Below are 18,076 nucleotides of genomic sequence, written 5' to 3' on the forward strand. Positions count from 1 at the left end.
CGTCAAAAGACAGCGCCGCGCCGCGACCGCACCGCGCAGCCGCAAGCAGCAGTGATACGATTCTTAAACCAGCAAATGTCTTAAGCTTTTCTTAAGCTTGTGTTCTCTTTCTGCACTTTGTTTCGATATATTCTTATAATACCAGAATGATAATAAAAAAAAAATCTGAATTATTGTCAAACTTTTATGTTACTCGAGTCATACGTGTCTGTAAACATACTTAAATCCGTTCAACTTGTACAAAAATACACATTTAAAAAAAAAAAAGAAAAAAGAAGACATCAGTGAAGAGGTTCCAGGTGAGACCAGCTAACACCAACTAATGATTTTCCCTTTTCATCTTTAATATGAAGATGTCAGGAAACCCATGGGATCTGGGTCACACTTTCACCTCATCAACCACCTTCTGAGTGAGGTAAACTGTCAAAAATATCCGATATATTTCCTTAATTGGTTCAATATTATTCTAGAAGCAGCTCGTTATGGAGAGAAGAAAACAGGCAATGTCATTAGAGGCACTTTGGGACTTTTTGTCTGTTAAATGTCTGAAAACTGAAACTTGTTTTTGTTTCCGTCATTGTGAAAAATAAATAAAGACCAAAGTCATACGATTGTAACGTCACTCAGCTCGGTAGGGTTCCCCGCAAACCCAGAGGAACCAGTCTGGGCATTGGCCTGCTGGTGGTGTCCACCACCGTGGCCCCACCAACCCTCATCTGAAGCAGAGGGGGGGGAACCAGGGCGCCACCATTTATGATGTTCCCATTGGTGGGTCCTGGCAACAGTTTGTGCTCAGAACACTGCATTCTGTCATCAAGGCCCGCCTCTTCCGTCTCCGAGGTAACGGGTTCATCAGAATCTGAATCCAGCCGCAGGAGCCACGAGCTGTGGACAGACTCCTCCTGTAGGTGTGCAGTGTCCATTGGCTGGTTCATGAGGACATCATCATCACTGGGAGTCAAACTCTCCCAGTTGGAGTCTTTACAGGGCTCCTCAGACAACCCCCTGACCCCTTCCACTGCCTGCTCACCAGCACCCGGACCAGGACACAAAGTGGGACCTTTAGATGAAGGACATGATGGTAAGGTCTCAGAGGGGTGGCCCAGGCCTCGGCTCTGGTCTGAAGACCGCTCAGGTCTTGGAGGGACCAGCAAGATGTGAGGAGGAGGAGGAGGAGCAGCAGGAGGAGGAGGAGAGGGTAGATTTGCCGGGACCTCCTGCTGCTGCAGCGTACTTGATGGTTGGACCAGCAGGTTGTTCAGCTTTTCTACTGTAAACAAAATGAAGATCAGCGGATCATTTCTGACGTCACCACTACCTGATCAGACCATAATACCACAGCACGTTGGCGGTTCTACCTTTGTTCATCAGTGAGTTGCCAGCCTGAGCTGTTAGCATCCTGCAGTCTTACCTTCTTTGTCATTGTTGGATGGTGTTGGAGGTTTCCTTCTGCGGGACAGGATGTTGGGGACTGTCCTTTGATTGTTGCACGATGCATTGTGGGAGACACCGGGCTTAGCCGGAGGGGGCTTCAGTGCTTGAACAGGTGTCGGGACAGGAGGAGGAGGGGCCTGCAGATTGTTGTGTGGCTTAGAAAATGGTTCAACTGGGATGCAAGACTGTTTCCCAGCCGGAGTAGCAGAAGCGCCCCCCCCGGCTGCTGGCAGCTGATTGGCTGCGTGCTGCTGCTCCAGGATCTGCTGTTCGGACGAGGCATTCAGCTGCTCCCTCTCACCTGCGGACACATATGCAGACTTGTAGTTCCACCTACAAGCCGAAACCATTTTCCCTCGAAGGAAAAACAGTGACTGATCAATGCGCGTTGATCTGATCTGTAGGGATCAGAGGTGGAAAAGCAAGAGGAGGCGTCACATGACAGGAAGTTTCAATCTCACCCGAAGGAGACACGGCGTCAATCAGTCGGTCCCTTTTTTTCATCAAACGGCGCTTCTTCTTCTTCAGCTTTGACTCAAGTGTCACCAACTGCTGAATCTCCTGCACTGCCTTTATAGACACACACACACACACACACACACACACACACACACACACACACACACACACAGAGCGTCAAATCAATGTTGACGTAGGTGAGAGGAGGATGTGGGCCAGACCTTCTGCAGGATGGAGGCCTTGGATGTCCTGTCATCGATGGAGCCCAGCTCCGTCCTCAGAGAGTCAAACAGCAACCTGATCTTTGTCCGACGAAGTTTCTCCAACGTGTTCTGTAACAGTCGCTACACACACACACACACAAATAGGCAAAACAATGTTTCACCCTGCTGTCAGCAGCAGCACTCTCTAACACCGAGTGTCAATTAAATACAGCTCATTAAAGCCTAAAACCGCAGCTTCTCAATATGAAAACATTTCCAATGTTTTACAGCATTAAAAAGAATATTTTGATTGCTGTAGGGATTTTTAAAGAGTTTCAAAGCTGATGGCAGTAAATATTAGGAAACCCTAGCAAATGCTTTAGCATCTATGCTAATATGTTAATATAATATAATGTATGTATGTATGCTAATATGTATTCATAAGCTTATCAGCAAAATCCAATAATTTACCTCAATAAGAGTAAGACACGTGCACCGTGTTCACGCACTACTAAAACCCTAAACATGAGGCAAGAGACAGTATCGTCCACCTCCCAGCAGGGGGAGACAAAAGCGATAAACAAGAACGTCCTCTTACGTTTTTTCTTAGAGGACCCGTTGCTTCATCTCTGCCCACGTCACCACCCTCAGAGTCCGTGGACTCGTCGCCACTGGAGGATTCTTCCCGCCCTGCCTGAGGCGCGCGCCCGGCCCCGCCCTCTGTGTCGTCGGGCCTCGTGTCCTCGTTTACACAGATGATGTCCAGGTCCGATGGGTTGCAGGCCAGCTCCAGCTCAGAGCCAGTCTGCTGCGTAGAGGAATGAAGAGCCGGACCAGACGCGTCTTCTGGTGTCTTCACTGTTGGAGGTGGGGGCGGAGTCACCTTCTGTTCAACTGCGAGTCTGCTGGGGTCCAGTGGAAGCGCACAAGTCACGGATTTGATGCTTGGCAAGGAAGAGGAGGCGGCGGGGAGGGTTTTGAAGGTACATTCATTTTTCTGAGACAGCAGAGCGGCGAGAGAGGGGAGGGGGCCTAACAGAGAGGAAGTAGGCGACGTCCTTGTGGAGGAAGAGCAGGAGCTGGAGGTTGTGAAGGTGTTGGCGGAGGAGGAGACGGTGGAGGCGGCAGTCACGAGGTTGGTGATAACTGAGGTGAGTGGAGGCGCCTTGGAGACGTTCTGACGAACCAGCACAGGGTGTGAGGAGGGCAGGGCGCCTGAAGGAGGAAACAAGGAGTCAGACTAACCTCTGGAAAGCTCAACGAGAGAAGGGCTCAACGATGAGGCCCGACCCGTCTCACCTGTCTGACCAGCCTGCTTCAGCTTGAGCTGCCTCAGCTGGCTCATGGGAAGCAGCCGGTAAAGCTGCCCGTCTGGTCTGCGGAAATACTGGACGCCTGTGGTGGACTTGACCGGGTACAGGACTATCTTCTGACTGGTGGAGGTGGGGGTTGGGACCGGTGCCATCGGAACCATCCCAGAAGAAGATAGGACCGGAACCATGAACATCTTAGAGGCTTTATTGGGCTGATTAAGGGGTTGGGTCAGATTCGTGATGACCTGAGAGGCTGGAACAACAGATGCAGAAGAGACTCTCTCAATCTAACACAGAATACAGAACTTTTAAATGTCGCATGTTGTGAGGGAGCCTTCCATGAACATCAGCACCCCCGGTGGACATCTCATTAATCATTTATCCACCATGAAAGCGGCAAAGTTTTACCGACCTCCTGAGGCTCTAAAACCCTCCTAATTCACTGATCATAGTCTGTTTTCAGGTTCATAAAAACATCACGGAGCAACTTTGTCTTATTCTGTCACTTTGGCAACATCTTGATCGTATCGTCACAACAACTCTCCACACTTGTCTGCTCCACTGAACCATTAGAACCACCCCACAGTTCCTGCTACTCCTACAGAACCATGCAACAGGGAGGCAGCCTGCAAGCGAGCCATTCAGTTGAACTCTGGCTGCTTACGTACCTGTGGTTGTGGAGGGGATGGTGACTTTCACAGAAGGCTTGGGTCCCGGTGGGGGGTTCCCAGTAAGACCAGAATTCTCCACAGAAGCCTGGATGGTCTGAGGAGCTGGATCTGAACTCTGGAACTGAAGAGTTTGAGACAGCACTGAAGATAAAGAAGGTGGCCGCTTGTTGCTGGAACCTACGCGGCCTGTTAGGTAGGCTGCCAGCCGATTGGCTGGGTGGAGGGCCCCCATCTTCCCCAACTGGACCTTAGCCATCGGGTACAACTTCCCATTCACCTGTGGGCACAACAAGGTCAGCATCTCTGAATCAAACAGTAGTGCAGGGGCGGACTTAAACTGAGTGAACGGTAGGTTAGACGTTAACCTTGATGGCGTGATCTCCTTCTCCAGGCTGCTTGCGGGTTGCCGAGAGGAATCCAGCGGGAGAGATTCCGGTCAGGAAAGGAAGACCCATGTCGGCCCTTCTTTGGTCATCCTTTCCCCTTCCTCTTTTTTTAGCGTCTCGACCGACGGCCGCTCTGCCTTCACACTTTGATGCTGAGCCCACCTCCACCTCTGGGACGCCGTCTCCTGCCACGTGCCGCTCCTCGTCCAGATGCTCCACCTCTTCAGGCTCTATCTCCCGTTGCCAGTCGTCAAAATGCACCGACTGTTCATCAGCAGCCGCCTTCACCACCTGCGAGGAAGAAGAAAACAACTGCCTCATGACAGTGCGACTGCAAAGGATGATGGGATACATTGCCTGGTTCGGGAGCACTTGCTGTGCTACTTTATACACCGCATTATGGGATACATTGAGTGCACTAAATAGGTTACAGAGTGATTTCAGACAAAGCCTGAGTGACCTAAGAAACCAGGAAATGGCACCTGTGGTGACAGGAAGTGCTTCCTGCTCCAATACCTGTGCCGTTTCTCTTGATGCTGCTGAGTTTTCTGGCTCCGGTTTGGGGGTGGAGATGTGGATCTTGTATTGAATGCAGCAGTCGGTGCCACTCCCCTCAGTGGTCTGAAGGACAGGACTGATAAAGTACTGCCTGATCCAGAAGGGCTTGTCCAGCTGGTCACAGGCCATCCTTTCACACAGCTCCTTCAGCACCAGGTTCCGGTCATTGTCACTTGCCCACATGCACTCAGCCAAGATGATCAAACGCTTTGAGGGCTTTGGCGGTGGCTCTTCAGGTGCTTCCACCTGTGGTTCACCTGGGGAACTGGGCTGGGGACTGGTCCCCACGGACTGAAGGTTGGGGAAACCTGGTGTAGGCGGTTTACCTGCAAAAATGGTATAACGACAATGAAAAATGGCTTCTGATCAGAGCTTTCCACCACAGTCAGATTTCAGAGGGGACATGTTTCCATCTTTATGTACAACAAACCACCTGAAATCAGTTAAAATGAGATCACAGGATGTGGGATTGATAATCGGGTCATCAGTGACCGACCTGTCGGACTGGCACTAGTTCTAGTCTCTGGCTCCAGGTCTCCCTGCCTTCTAGATTTGGGCTGAAGCTGTTTTGACTTGAGCCCGTTTGGTGCCACCTGTGGGAGAGAGCGAGACTGTCAGAATCAGAGGCTGGTCAGTGATGGCGTGTTGATCCGGCTCACCTCGTCTGTGCGGCGACTCTTTTTACCACGGAACACCCTGACGCGGGCGCAGCTGCTCTGCTCTGCTCTTTTCAGCTGCAAACATAAACGTCCACGTTACAGCCAAAGACAGCAGAACCTGCAGGTGAAGAACGCAGCTACTTACCATGTTGTGTCGTTTGGGAATGTGAACTGGATCTGGATCGTGGTCCCTGTCGTTCCTCTTCCACAACGTCCGCACACGGTCAGCAGGCTGGGAAACGCTGTCAGCCTCCTTAAGGACTGAGATAACAAAAGCCAGGTGGTCACATGATGCCATTACAAGAGGACAGTGAGAGGAAACCATGTTGTTCAAATGTTAGCAAGCATGTAGCCTTATTAGCTTGAGGCTTTTAGCTTTTTTTAGCAACAGGATGAGTTAATGCTGCATTCACACTTTTCTTCAGCAAACCTACGTCATCGATATACAACATACGCACGGGGCAACGGGGTCAATTATTGTTTATGCGTGGCTTCAGTTTATGCGTGGGTTCCTACTAACCATAGGCCATCTTCATCCTCCTTTTCTTCTTCCTCTTCTTGCTGTGATGCGAGGGGCTCGAGTCAGACCCGTCTAGGTTTTTGAGGAGGACCACCTTTTGTTTCAGGCAGCTGCAGCCCAACATGCAGGCCGGCCGGCCACAGTGGCTGATCCTGGAGCAGTAGCCCAGGCTGGAACAGACACAGCCCAGCCTGCAGAAGTCATTCAGGCAGGGGGGGGCCCGCCTGCATGCCAGCTGGATGGGGGCAGTGGGATTCTCCCTGACAAAGCCCTAAAGACAAAACACAAAAAGATTAAACATTTGTTTCTCCATATTTATTCACATTATTTGTATCTATTCGCCACCAGGTCAGACAATGGACCATCAACCTCTGTGACGTGTGAAGACCTGCACACCCTAACCTATGCTGGACTCACCTCACTGGCTCAGCTGGAACTTTGCTTGCTGCTCTCTGGTTCCCAAGCATTCCTGAGAAAGACACTGAACCCTAAAATAGCTCCTGAAGCAGTCCCTTTGGTGAGTGTGTGGTTATTCTGCCCCCAGTGTGTGTGAGTGGGAATGCAGACTTGATGTAAAGATCAGCTCATTTAGATTTAATACCTGAGCTACTGTCATGTTTGATCAGATTATTGGTCAGGCAACGCCAGGAAAATCGCCTGACTGGACCGTGTTAATGGCCGACGTTATCACTGCTGCGTTAGTTTAGCACTGACTACCTCCAAGTAATGACTTACCATCAGAGTGAAGAGGGACGTCAGGGCGATGCTGGCCCTCTCCTCGGTGACAGTGGTCCTGTGTCGGCCCTCCCAGATCACCCCATCCTCCAGGTCTTTCTGTCGTAGCAGAGCACGGGTCATTCCATGAGCTCCACCCTCCTGGTGGGGTGGCACAGCAGCCGTGTCCTCCTTCTGTGCGGTAGACTTGGGACTGTTGAGGTCTCCAAGTTCCGAGTCAGAGTCCAGCGGTGCCATGTCCTCGGACGTACTGGGCAGAGTGGTAGGGGTCTGAGGGAGGGTGACAGTCTGTGGCGTGGGGTTGGGTTTGAGATGCTTTTTCTTCCTCTTGAGGGTAGGGGGCTCTGGAAGAACAGGGTCCGGTTGGGCGGGTGCAGGATGTGTATCAATGATATTCGATTCTACTTGTCCAAGAGAAGCAGAGCTTGCTTTTGGTTTGGGTCGGTTGTGTTTGGGACCCCTCTGCTTTGCGGGTTCCTTCCTGAAGTTCCTGGTCTCTTTTAGGCTAAGTTTGGGTCTCTTAGAGGGGGGGATAAAGCCAGAGATCAGTTCAGAGGTGGCTGAACCCGTCTGCTTCTGCATCACACTGTGGAGGGTCCGGACGTAGCTGGTGCTCTTGGTGGGCAGCTCGTAGGCCAGAGGTGGAGCGATATCTACGACAGGCTGAGAGAAGGTGGAGGCCCGCTCATCGATCAGCCTGCCCTCATTCTCCAGGTACTCGTCCAACATGTCACTGCAGAACGCAGACAGGTTCTTCTTCTGTGAGTCAGACCCTGCAGCAACAGCTGGAAGACCACCAAAACCAGAACTATTGTAACTATTGACTGACTAAGAATAAAACAGGTATCGGTTCCATTCACAATGGGTTCATATTTAGAAATATGGAAATACTGAGTATTCCCAACTGTCTGGTGGAGTTATTGTTATGAACCACCGACACTGTGACTGTGTAACACACCAGAGACATCACCTTCAGCTGTGGGAGGTTTTGGGGTGGATGTAGCCTCTGCTGGCGTAAATTTCTCCCTCCAACCTTTAATCTGAGTGACATCTGTTGTTTTTCCTGTACGGGACACAAACGCTGAACAAGCACCTGCAGACAGTGAAAGCAGAGAAGAAAAGTCACCCCAACCGATGTACAGACAGAAATAATGTGGAAATATCTTTTAACATGTTTTTGTGTTCATCCGCAATCCTCAAAAAGAGGTTAAAGGAATGGAGCTCTCGTTCTGTCCCTGAAATCACTGGTGCTGCAGCCACTAACCATGAGCTGGATGGAGCTCCTGGACGACTGGCTCCAGGGAGGTTCTGGGGGGAGGAATGGGAAGGTGGACTCCCAGATACTGCAGGTCTATGGCCAGAGTTGGATCCAGCAGGTTCATCTTTAACCCCACTGAACAAACACACCAAGACGTTAGCAAAACCTGTTATCACGATAGAGGGATGACAACTAGCAGCTAACACTGGATTCGACACAAACACCATTAAAAACCATTCACTTCTGTTATTTCTGTACAGCATTCTGTCAAAATAAGACGTTTGTATCATTTGCCTGGATCTCTGTGACTTTTATCCCCCAGAAATTTGTCTACATGTGGAAAATTAATCCTTGTCTTCGGTGTGGTTTGTGGTTCCACAGCACCTCCAGGTTCTGGAAAATTCATTTATAACATTTCTTCTAAATGAACTTGTTTCACTGTGTCATCCATATTTAGCTCCAGCATCTGGGTGACTATTCATCCACATCCATCCCACTAAATTTAGTCCCCGACAAGACGCTGAAAAGAGCCTGCACCCGAGTGTCCAGCCGGTTTCTCGTCTTTAGCTCCATTTTCTAAATGAAGCTGGTAGAAATAAAGCAGCCCTGCACTGGTTGAAACTTGGAGTGTTTTTTCCTGACTAAGTTACATTTTCGGGGTTTAGGGAGAGGTTGAGCTAATGGAGATGCCCATAGAAGGATCCTACCTTCCTGCAGCACTGGGTGGATCACCTGTCTGTGTCTCATAAGCTTCAGATCTCTGAGGAGAATCTTCTCAAAGGAGCTGATCTTCTCCTCCAAACTCAGTGTGGTGTCTGCTGAAAACCAACAACAGTTAGCATGCTTGAAAGCCCCGAGCGCATCTGACACACCCGTCATGTAGTGCTAAATCCTGTTTTTGCAAAATCCCCAATGACCTCACCCACTCTCTCACTCTTAAAAGACCTTGGAATACCAGATCACCTCAAAGATGATTGGGGGTGACCCAAATAATGCAAATGGGTGTAAATATTCAGCTTTTGGCTCAGGAGACCTTCAACTCTACACATTTTCCTCTGCGGATTTCCCTCTCCAACTCCTCTGTAGTAGGTTTTTAATATTTTATTAGACTTTCATAAACAAACTAAAACACAATGCACTTTCTCTAGCTAACATATGGCGCGTCACACCCCGACTTACTGGAACATTACCGTAGGTAGCGCAGTAAAGGCACAGGCCCGTTCCTGTATATGACAGAAGGCTACTGAGAACAGGTGTAGGCATGTTTGTAATCTGCCCTGACAACTCCCAAAAAGTTGAATACTGGATGTTGTGGTTTAATGTTATGAATTGACTCAAAAACGTGGGTCTCTTCTGTTATATTGAAGAACATGGCTACACTCCTTCAGACAGGAGCACTAAACCATTGAACCGTTGCATTTTGTGGTCCACACCTCATCCCAGAGAACATCTGAGCCTGATGGAAATGTGCCACAGGGAAGCTCAACTCCACAAACATACCCCTGCTGAGGTGTGTTTAGACGTTTGTTACCGTTCTCAGGTATGTGGCTAGTTTCCTGCACGTCCAGCGACGCGTTGGGCTGCGGGGGCTTCTCTTCCCCGAGGTGAAGCTGGAGGGCCTCCTGAAATATGCAATTGTATTGAACAAGACCCTGAACATTACAGCTCAGGCCTCATTACAGGACAACATATTAAAGCCAAGTGCCTCACAGTTGGCTCCATGTTAGGTTCAGTCCACTCTAAAAGGTGAACTGGTTTGAAATTAGCAAAGAAAACATCATATCTAATCATACAAGTTAGATTTACCGATACCTTTGAAGTGAATGAGACAAATAACTGCTCCTCCACCTCCTCCAGGTTAGGCTGCATGCTGGTGTAGGTGGAGTTCTTTACATCCACCCCATTCTTCAAAACTTTGTGTCGCCGAGACTTCTTGTACTTGTAGCGTTTGTTGGCTACTTCCTGCTGCGATCTGTCTTGCCTGTGATCCTCTACAGCACTTGGAGAAGGGCAGGAAACCGCCACTGGCTCCGAGTTTGAGAAGTCCAACCCCATCCCAAGATCATCGTTGGAGAAAAAGTGTACAAGGTCTGTCAACGAAGGTGTGGGTGATAATCCGTTTCCATCCAGTGACGAGAAAGTTGGAGACAACGGCAGCTGAAGAGGGGACAACTCGCCAGGGAAGGGTAAAGAGTGCTCCTCATTCTCTTGAAAAGGAAGAGCTATTTCAGGGGGAGGTGTGGCGCCGACAAATGTCTGAGGTTCAGGAGCCTGGGGAGGCAACAGAGGTGGTGCAGCTAAAGAGAGAGTCTGTGCTGTTGGTTGATATGAGAATGGAGTATCTACGTAGTGCTCGTGTAAGGGTATGACTGTGTGCCACTTAAAGACAGATGAGTTACTGTGTCCTTTCTCCTCGTCTTCTTTTGTTTCAAAGGTAATGGAGTCAAGCTGGACTGCCTGGGAGCATGCTAGGGAAACTAAAGGCTCTGGAGAACTTGCTGGCGAAAAGGATTCAAAGCAAAATGATGAGCACTCCGGGTCAGGAAGCAGTGGCATCATGGGTGGGGAGTCTGAAAGTAGTGCGGAGGACTTTGCTTCTAGTTGCAGAGCATCTGCAGGAGCTGGCAATTTGTCATGAGGGGGTGACAAATTACCCAGCAAAGAGACAACAGTTGAAGTAGTGATGGGTATGGGCTTCCCAGGGCTGCAGGGTTGTTGGGTACTGGGTAACAATGGTGCATCTGGTACTGCTGCCTCAGGACCTTTCTCCTCAGCAAATGAAATGGAGGTCAAGACAGTTCTTGATTCCTTTTGGCTTTTGTTGTCTCCAGCCTCTGGACATGATGGACTGGAAGGCCAATGTACAATTTCTTCTTCATGTCCAGTAAATGTCTGGACCAGTTCATTGGGATCAACCTTTGTATTGACGCAAGCAGCACTGTCACTGTCACACTCTCGGACAGTGTCAACTTCCTGTTGGGTATCAATGGTGACACAGCTGGAATGTGGACTTTCAGAAACTGCAGCAGAGCTTTGAGGTTCTGATGGGAATGGAGGTGTTGGAGAGTCAGACTTGCTACTGGCCTTTTTGGATTTTGCCAAATGCTGCTTCAGGAAGAGGGCCAAGGCTGGCAAAGGTAATGGTGCGGGACGTTTATTTTTCCTTGCATTCTCCTCTGATGGTCCACTATTGTGGCAGTCCACAGACTTCTGGGGTACTTCTAAAGCCACACCATCACCGACGTCAGAATCATGTTGCAAATCCAATCTACAGTTTGGGGATTTCAGAGGTTTCTCCTCATCCTTCTTTATTGCAGGATTAGGATCACTTTTCAATTGAGGTGGTGTCCCAGGATATGCTTCTTCAGAAATATGATCCCTCTCCGAATCATCTTGTCCTTTGTTCTTGGAGGAGTTGTTCTGTGTGCTCCTTGGCTCATTTCTGAGAGAGGGACTAGAACCGTCCCCCTGGTGCTCCAGGCTGCATCTCTGCAGAGAAATATGAGCCTCGCGGATAATTTCAGAAAATAGTTTCTGAGTAGGACATGGGTTGCTGGAGAAAAGATTCAAACAATGAAATTACATTAGTGGCACCAGAATTCTGGGACACAAGCCCACACTATCAAATCAGCCTCTGAACTTCCAACCATTGGTTCAGGTGGTGGAAGAGAACGTTGTGACGGCGTACAATCATCTCCTCAAAACAAGTTTCTGTGCGACAAAATGTTTTTCCTGTTCCCATAATTTCTGTAGCTCCAGTTTTAAGATGACAGCTAGATCTTTAATAACAAGAAAGAGGACAAAGTTGACTTGCTGCAGTGCAACTGGACCCTTATTATTATTAGAACAAGTCCCAAAGGCTCCTTTAATGCTAAAACCAAAAAACGCGGAACCCTTTGGGGTGAACTCTGCTAGAGAACTGACATGCGGTTGCCTTTGCATTGAAGCACTTAGCTACCGTGACCTGGATGAGTGAGAAACCCCACAGCAATAATAAAGCACAGGGTCTTTACCAGGTGATCGAATACAGACACACCGTGATGGATCCGAAAAAATACCAGGAGTATTCAATATCAACCAACAATATCAACATGTGCATGCGTGGAAGCCCAGGGTTGATTCAAATGATTTGAAAATGTGAATAGTGTTTTTGATCAAAGTTGGACTCTTACCAGTTCTCAGGAACCGTGGAAGTGGACTCCGTCTTTGCAGTTTTCTCCTGAAGGTCTTTACACACTGTTGAGTCTGCTGTTTTCGTTGCTTTTGGTTTATGGTTTGCAAGCAAAGACTTCAAGCTTTTCCTGAGTGGATGTTGCTCATTATCATTCTGTCCTCCAGCTTTGTGCAAGTCTTTCCCAGGTTTCAGTTTCAGGCTCCAGGAGTTTCCTTCATCCTTCAGGCCCTTCATAAAGGGGTTGTAGTCCACTTTAAGTTGAGCAAATTGGGAGTTCTGGTAGGAGGTGACAGCCATAAACTCTGTCTGGGGGAAAACAAACGTGATAACTCCAGGGCCATTTAACCTAATGTCTTTAGCGGCCTTGTCCGTTTGGACCACGTGGAGTCGTGGTATGTAGCGATGCATCGGGTGTAAGATGATATGCCCATCTTGGTTGGTACAGTTGTTTGTCACCTTCAGTTTGTAGAAAGAGACTGGAGTCTGCATCCAGTGCTGACCCGTCGAGGGGGACTCTGGATGAGGAAATGGTCGACTCTTGACTGGATGTTCAGCTTTTCCAGCAACCTGCCAGCTCTTGCCAGTCCACTTGTAACGGCTATTGTCTAAAGGTTGGATATCCATCAGGAGAGAGTACCTCCTGCCAGGCTGCAAGCCAGAAATTCGAAAGCGGCAGTATGGAAACATCCTGCTTCCCTGTTTGGTTAAAATCATCTCCGTTTTACACCTGAAGAACTCATTCCACATGTTGTTGTTGTCCAGTGTCACTCTGACACCTTTGCAGATGTTGTCAGGTGAAAGGTTTTCTGTCTGAAGGTTTGAACTTGCAGGATGTTTCACTGAAGTTAATCCAGGACGGGTTCGGGTGGCTCCCTTTAATTGTGGCATGCTGGCTTTACTCATCGAATCGTCCATTTCGTTGATTTCAAGAATACTTGATTCCAGCCCAGATTTTTTTGGCTTTCCTGATTTGGGAACAGTCAGGTATTGTGGGGGAGGCTCCCCAGTAGGGGTAGCTACCCCTTCCTGATGAAACACCATTTCCTTTTGCTTCTTCATAGAAGCCATGAACAGATCGAAGACATCAAAAAAATGAGTGGCTCATGGTTTTTTTGTACATCTCTGTTCAAGTCCAGGCCTGAAGGGAGAAGAAAAAAATCTCTTCTTAGCTTATAAACACCGACAAGACACTGAAACAATTACAAAATTAGATTAACATAAATTATTCTATAGCTCAAACCTACTTTTACAACACACTGCTATAGACAGGGCGATGTTGCCAGTAGCAGCATTAAGGCGGAACACATCAAGTTGAGTTGCACTTTAGTGTCCTCCAAACGCAGTCACTCGACTGATACGTCAAATACTCCATTTCAATGTCATCAAACTAAAAAGGACATCCAACCAAGTGACCTTGGAGTGGCCCACATGTGGGTCTAATGGAGGTTTACTTTCTGGTTCTCTCCCTCATAATAGGTAGAGATTCTCCATCACTCTTTAAGCTTAACAACACTTGCTTGCTGAACCTCTCAGCACCTTCCCAGTCGTCAGAGGCATCTTGGTGACCTCCCTAACCCACCCTTCTTCTTCTTCCTTCAATGACTCAGTTTCTGAGGATGAGCTGACTCTGGTAGATTGCCATTTGTGTTATGTTCCTTCATGTCTTTGTCCTGGACAGGACTGACCTCGAGCTGAGAAATTTCTGGACACCCTTTGATTCTTCAACGAGTCAGTACATGTACATACACAGCTTGGTTGGGCTGCAGTTGTAGCTCGGAAGGTCGTGCCCGTATTTGTGCACGGGAGCACAAGCGATCTACTGGTGAAATCATGTGGCCTTTGCTACGAGACCTGGTGATTTGAACTTGTGGGTATTGAGCCAGTTCCAGCAATCACTGGTACTCCAGCAAGTCAGCAACTCAGAAGTAAACTGAGACGATATAATCCTGTCCATATATTTAGAAATGTTCAGACACAAACAATTTATTGGGACATATGTTAATGACATGCTAAATAGCAACCCTCTGGATGGCTGTAAATCCTTTTACGTCACTGTGAACCAACTGGGCATTTAGCACGCTAGATATTCAGTTTGAGCCACAGAATCGGAGTCGAGCCATCGCCCACAGCGTCTTCGAGGTGGTCACACTTAACGACCGAGGCTAGCTGCACGGACGACTGTCTCGCTCATATTTGGGGAGGAGAGACAAAAGTCACAGAGGAGCCTTTATTGGATCTTATTTATAAACTGTATAAAAATATAAACCAAGCTCGGCAGTCGGTCGTGCTATATTAAAAAAGATGGCGTCAGCTTGTCGCTCCCGCAGCTGCGATTGTTGCTAACAGACATTGTTTGGTGTGTGCACATCATCAGCATTGCTCAAGCTCAAAAACCTTACTGTGGGTTATCATTTGATAAAATATTTCCTATCCAGTGAACAAAGTCATTAGGCAACATGAGCAGAGTAAATATTCACACATCAGTTTGGCGTTGAGCGGTGTTGCTAATGGAACTGGTGACGTTTCAACGGGAGTTCAAAATGTTTTTGGCGCGCTGCTTCAGGGTGTAATAATCCAGTCAATTGCAATGATGTCATGAAATATCTCGGCAATATTTGCACTTAAAATGTAGCTGCAGGACATTTATTAAAATTCTGCTGACGATCACCTGACTTCTAAAATAAAAATGATAATTAATAGTGACAAATCCAACGCCTCTTTGTTTTCCACTACAAACCCTGAAATACCACCTGTTCTCCATCTGGTCGTCATGGTCCAGGAGATTTTGTTTTCACTTCCCCTACATGGAGCAATTAATTTGTTTTTAAAGAACAAAAAACCATGCACCAAATTTAGAAACGTTGGCCTAAGCTCTCAGCAGCCACCACGTTTCCCCCCACTGCTGATTAATGGATTACTTTAGCACCAATGTTTGCCATTGTGACCATGCAGGCGCTGCATGTTTACACGGACCTCGACGATCGAACCCGCTTGAAAAATGCCAACAGTTCACGTATGGATCCTCCTAAAAACTGGACGGGTTTGGCTCACACGCTTTAATTCAAACGTATGCCGAGGAAGAGAGCACAGCTAACTGTCAGCAGCAGGCCTGGTGTGAGCCCAACATGGCTTCCATGAAAAATAAAGGCAGCCTGGCGTGGTGAGATCCACCGCGGCCATGTGCTCCACTCGCGGCACACTTGTTACCTTCTGCGTGCTCCCACACGTCACGGATTTCAACGGTGTGACAAGAATCCAAACGCTTAGGCTCGCTTTCCCCGTCTGTAGGAACTCCGCGGACATCCTGGATATTTTTCAACTGAGGGGGGAAAACTGTATTCGGTGTCCCTGACGTCATCGCCCGTCCACCAGCTCCCGGCAGTGCGCAGCCTCGGTCGCCATCTTGTCTGTAACTACCTGGTTCCGACGTCTCATCCGCGGCTGTCAGCACATCGGCGCGGTTTTTGGCAGGGGTGAGCGGAGACCCGTGGATTATCGGCACAGCCGCCAGACCCGTCGTGGACTGTGTGGAAACCTCGGATGGCGATGGCACCGGGATGGTGGCGATTAGCTCTGTTAGCCGGGTAAATGCGGCATCCGTCAAACTGGACGGAGTTAGTGTTCACGGTAACATGGTGGACCTGCGCAGAACTGTTATCGGCGTCAATATCTGTGTCTACAGCTTTCATCGAGGCTGTCGCTCGTGATCCGTGGCATCTGCTTCGTAATTACGGCGGAGGTCGACTCTTTAAAACTGTTTTTAACGGGAAACGTCGCCGAGTTCTCAGTGACGATCCGATCAACTAAACGCCTCCGCCATAACAGATAGTTCCCGTATAAATAAGTGCGCAGTCTGAGACGCGTAAACAGTTCGTTCGCGTTTTACAGGAAGCAAATCCAGAGAAATTTTTTTGTGTGGAAACAGGGAAAACTCCCATTTTGTCCAACTGCAGAACAAGCCTGCCTGTGTCCTATGTGCGTAGCTTGCTGCGCGTACATGTACTGTTATAAATGCGTGTGTTGTAGCGGCAGTGACACAACTGACTTCCGGTTAGCGTCAGGGCCACAACACAAGACCGGAAGTAGCCGGAACAGCTCACTGGCATCCAGCTTGGAAAACCGAACAATTAAAAGTACCCACGTGGTTACAGTGTGTTATTACAGTTGTGGATGAGCTAGCGGAGTTGTAATAAAAGATACACACTTCTTAATTCTTAATATGCCTAGATTATGGTCACGTGAGCAGATAGCAGAATTTTAGCTCAGAATTTAAACTGAAAAGTGATCTCAGGAAATTCTGGATGTGCAACAGTTGAAAAGTGGTCAAAATCAGAAGATGGTTTGGAAAGAAAAAAAAAATTAAATGAGATGATGAGTTTTAAATGATCAACTAAAGCAAAAGATTAGTGTAAACAGTCTAAATTCTGGTTTAACAAATCAAACTGTAGTTCATCTACACTTAAATTCTGGGCTGTATAACAATCCATTCAGATTATTTAAAGGATTTTATGTTTGGTCTTTTCCACCAATCCTCTGCAACACTACTTTCTACCAAATGGCTCAATAAACACAAAAGCGGCATTTTTGCATAGTAAATTGTTCTCAAAGCGCTTCAACACCTGAGGAGGCACCTTTGGAAATGTGTTGGCACACACTGACAGATAAAAGCAGCAATATTTCAAATAGACTCCTACACAGTGCATAAGAGTAGAAGAAAGCAGTCGCCTGGGTCGCGACCACTGGTCTGCTGTGCAGCAGCGGCTGGTTTTGGTGAAGAACATCAACGCGCTTCCCAGGTTACTGTGGGAGCGTCCATCTTCGATGAGAAGCTTGTCAGGACCAGTCGGTCTGATCATAACCCCATTTTGATCAGAGGTGGAGGCGGAGTTCACTTTTTGCCGCCTTCTCCTGACAACCAGTGTTTCTCTTTTACAGCTGTTCTGGAGATCACAAAGAGACCATCGTGTCGCTCTGACATCCTGACCTGGTGACTGAAGATGCTCCACAAAACTCACTTGAATGCAGATTAAACATTAGCTCATGCTACGTTGATGTAACTCGACTTTAGAAACAAGGTCACATGTCTCTAGCTGCGTGTGGTGGACTCACAGCCATTCTTACTGGTATGCTACTGGTACGACCAGTATGTCAGTGGAGGTGGGATGAAGAACCTATTACAACCTGCATCAGTCAATAAGGCCAACAGAACCAGTCCAAAAGGACTTCCTCGGTGCTAGTCAATGGTGCAGACGACCAGTCAAAGACTTGAAACATCACTGTGTTCTTGTATGTTAAAGATGACGTCCAGGCTCGTCCCACGGTCCACTCACATTCGGCCAGGAATGAGCATGTGTGTCCTCGTCTCAGTGATGAGCTGGACGAATAACCAGGAGCCTCCTGAAAAAACTACATTCACACATATTTTCCATTCCACGTTCCTCCAGAAGCTTTTACTTGACACAAAAAGACCCGTCAGTATTCTGAGGAAATGGTTCAGATATCCTCCATTTAGTGACGTAGTGGCACATGTTCCACAAGCCCAGGTGAGGATGTAAACATCCAAAAGGGTGCTGTGTGAGGCAGCGTTAGCGTTCCACCACTGGGCCGCTCAGGAGTTCTACAACAGGTGCTGCTGTCAAAGTTGTTCACGTGTGCTGAAAATGACTGAATAAAGTTTCCAGCTGTCGGTGTCGGAATCATTCAGAG

At 48.1% G+C, this 18,076-nt stretch overlaps 1 protein-coding gene and 1 long non-coding RNA gene across 8 annotated transcripts; one reads left to right on the forward strand and one right to left on the reverse strand.

Annotated features, from left to right (window-relative positions):
• Window positions 1–170: 170 nt before the first annotated feature.
• On the reverse strand, window positions 171–16,006 carry mgaa (MAX dimerization protein MGA a). 7 transcript variants are annotated; one of them, XM_057011483.1, is made up of 21 exons: window positions 15,788–16,006; window positions 12,369–13,508; window positions 10,009–11,749; window positions 9,728–9,818; window positions 8,904–9,014; window positions 8,203–8,331; window positions 7,897–8,031; window positions 6,939–7,723; window positions 6,204–6,474; window positions 5,829–5,944; window positions 5,684–5,758; window positions 5,521–5,617; window positions 4,983–5,350; window positions 4,446–4,757; window positions 4,078–4,357; window positions 3,396–3,662; window positions 2,695–3,311; window positions 2,115–2,237; window positions 1,896–2,004; window positions 1,412–1,735; window positions 171–1,270 (listed from the first exon to the last, which is right to left on the reverse strand). In XM_057011483.1, exons 2-21 carry the CDS (start codon window positions 13,436–13,438, stop codon window positions 624–626), a joined length of 7,668 nt encoding a protein of 2,555 aa, XP_056867463.1. In that variant the 5' UTR covers window positions 13,439–13,508; window positions 15,788–16,006; the 3' UTR covers window positions 171–623. The 7 variants fall into 7 exon arrangements, with proteins under 7 accessions (XP_056867463.1, XP_056867464.1, XP_056867466.1 ...); XM_057011484.1 differs by having other exon boundaries at window positions 8,904–9,011; window positions 15,578–15,821; XM_057011486.1 differs by having other exon boundaries at window positions 7,909–8,031; window positions 15,578–15,821.
• On the forward strand, window positions 15,815–18,073 carry LOC130513007 (uncharacterized). The gene is made up of 2 exons (XR_008946573.1): window positions 15,815–15,954; window positions 17,306–18,073. It is a non-coding gene; the product is annotated as an uncharacterized LOC130513007 (long non-coding RNA).
• The last annotated feature ends 3 nt before the right edge of the window (window positions 18,074–18,076 follow it).

Source organism: Takifugu flavidus, chromosome 16, assembly GCF_003711565.1.
Source record: "Takifugu flavidus isolate HTHZ2018 chromosome 16, ASM371156v2, whole genome shotgun sequence".
NCBI lineage: Eukaryota > Metazoa > Chordata > Actinopteri > Tetraodontiformes > Tetraodontidae > Takifugu > Takifugu flavidus.

What these genes read in the sequence shown, in the direction of transcription:
- mgaa (XM_057011483.1), bottom strand. Translation starts at nt 13,438, where the DNA reads ATGGCTTCTATGAAGAAGCAAAAGGAAATGGTGTTTCATCAGGAAGGG. An exon ending in TTCCCAAACGACACAACATG is followed by an intron (nt 5,759 to 5,828) that starts GTAAGTAGCTGC and finishes TTATGTTTGCAG; the next exon opens with CTGAAAAGAGCAGAGCAGAG. An exon ending in AGGCCTCCATCCTGCAGAAG is followed by an intron (nt 2,005 to 2,114) that starts GTCTGGCCCACA and finishes GTGTCTATAAAG; the next exon opens with GCAGTGCAGGAGATTCAGCA.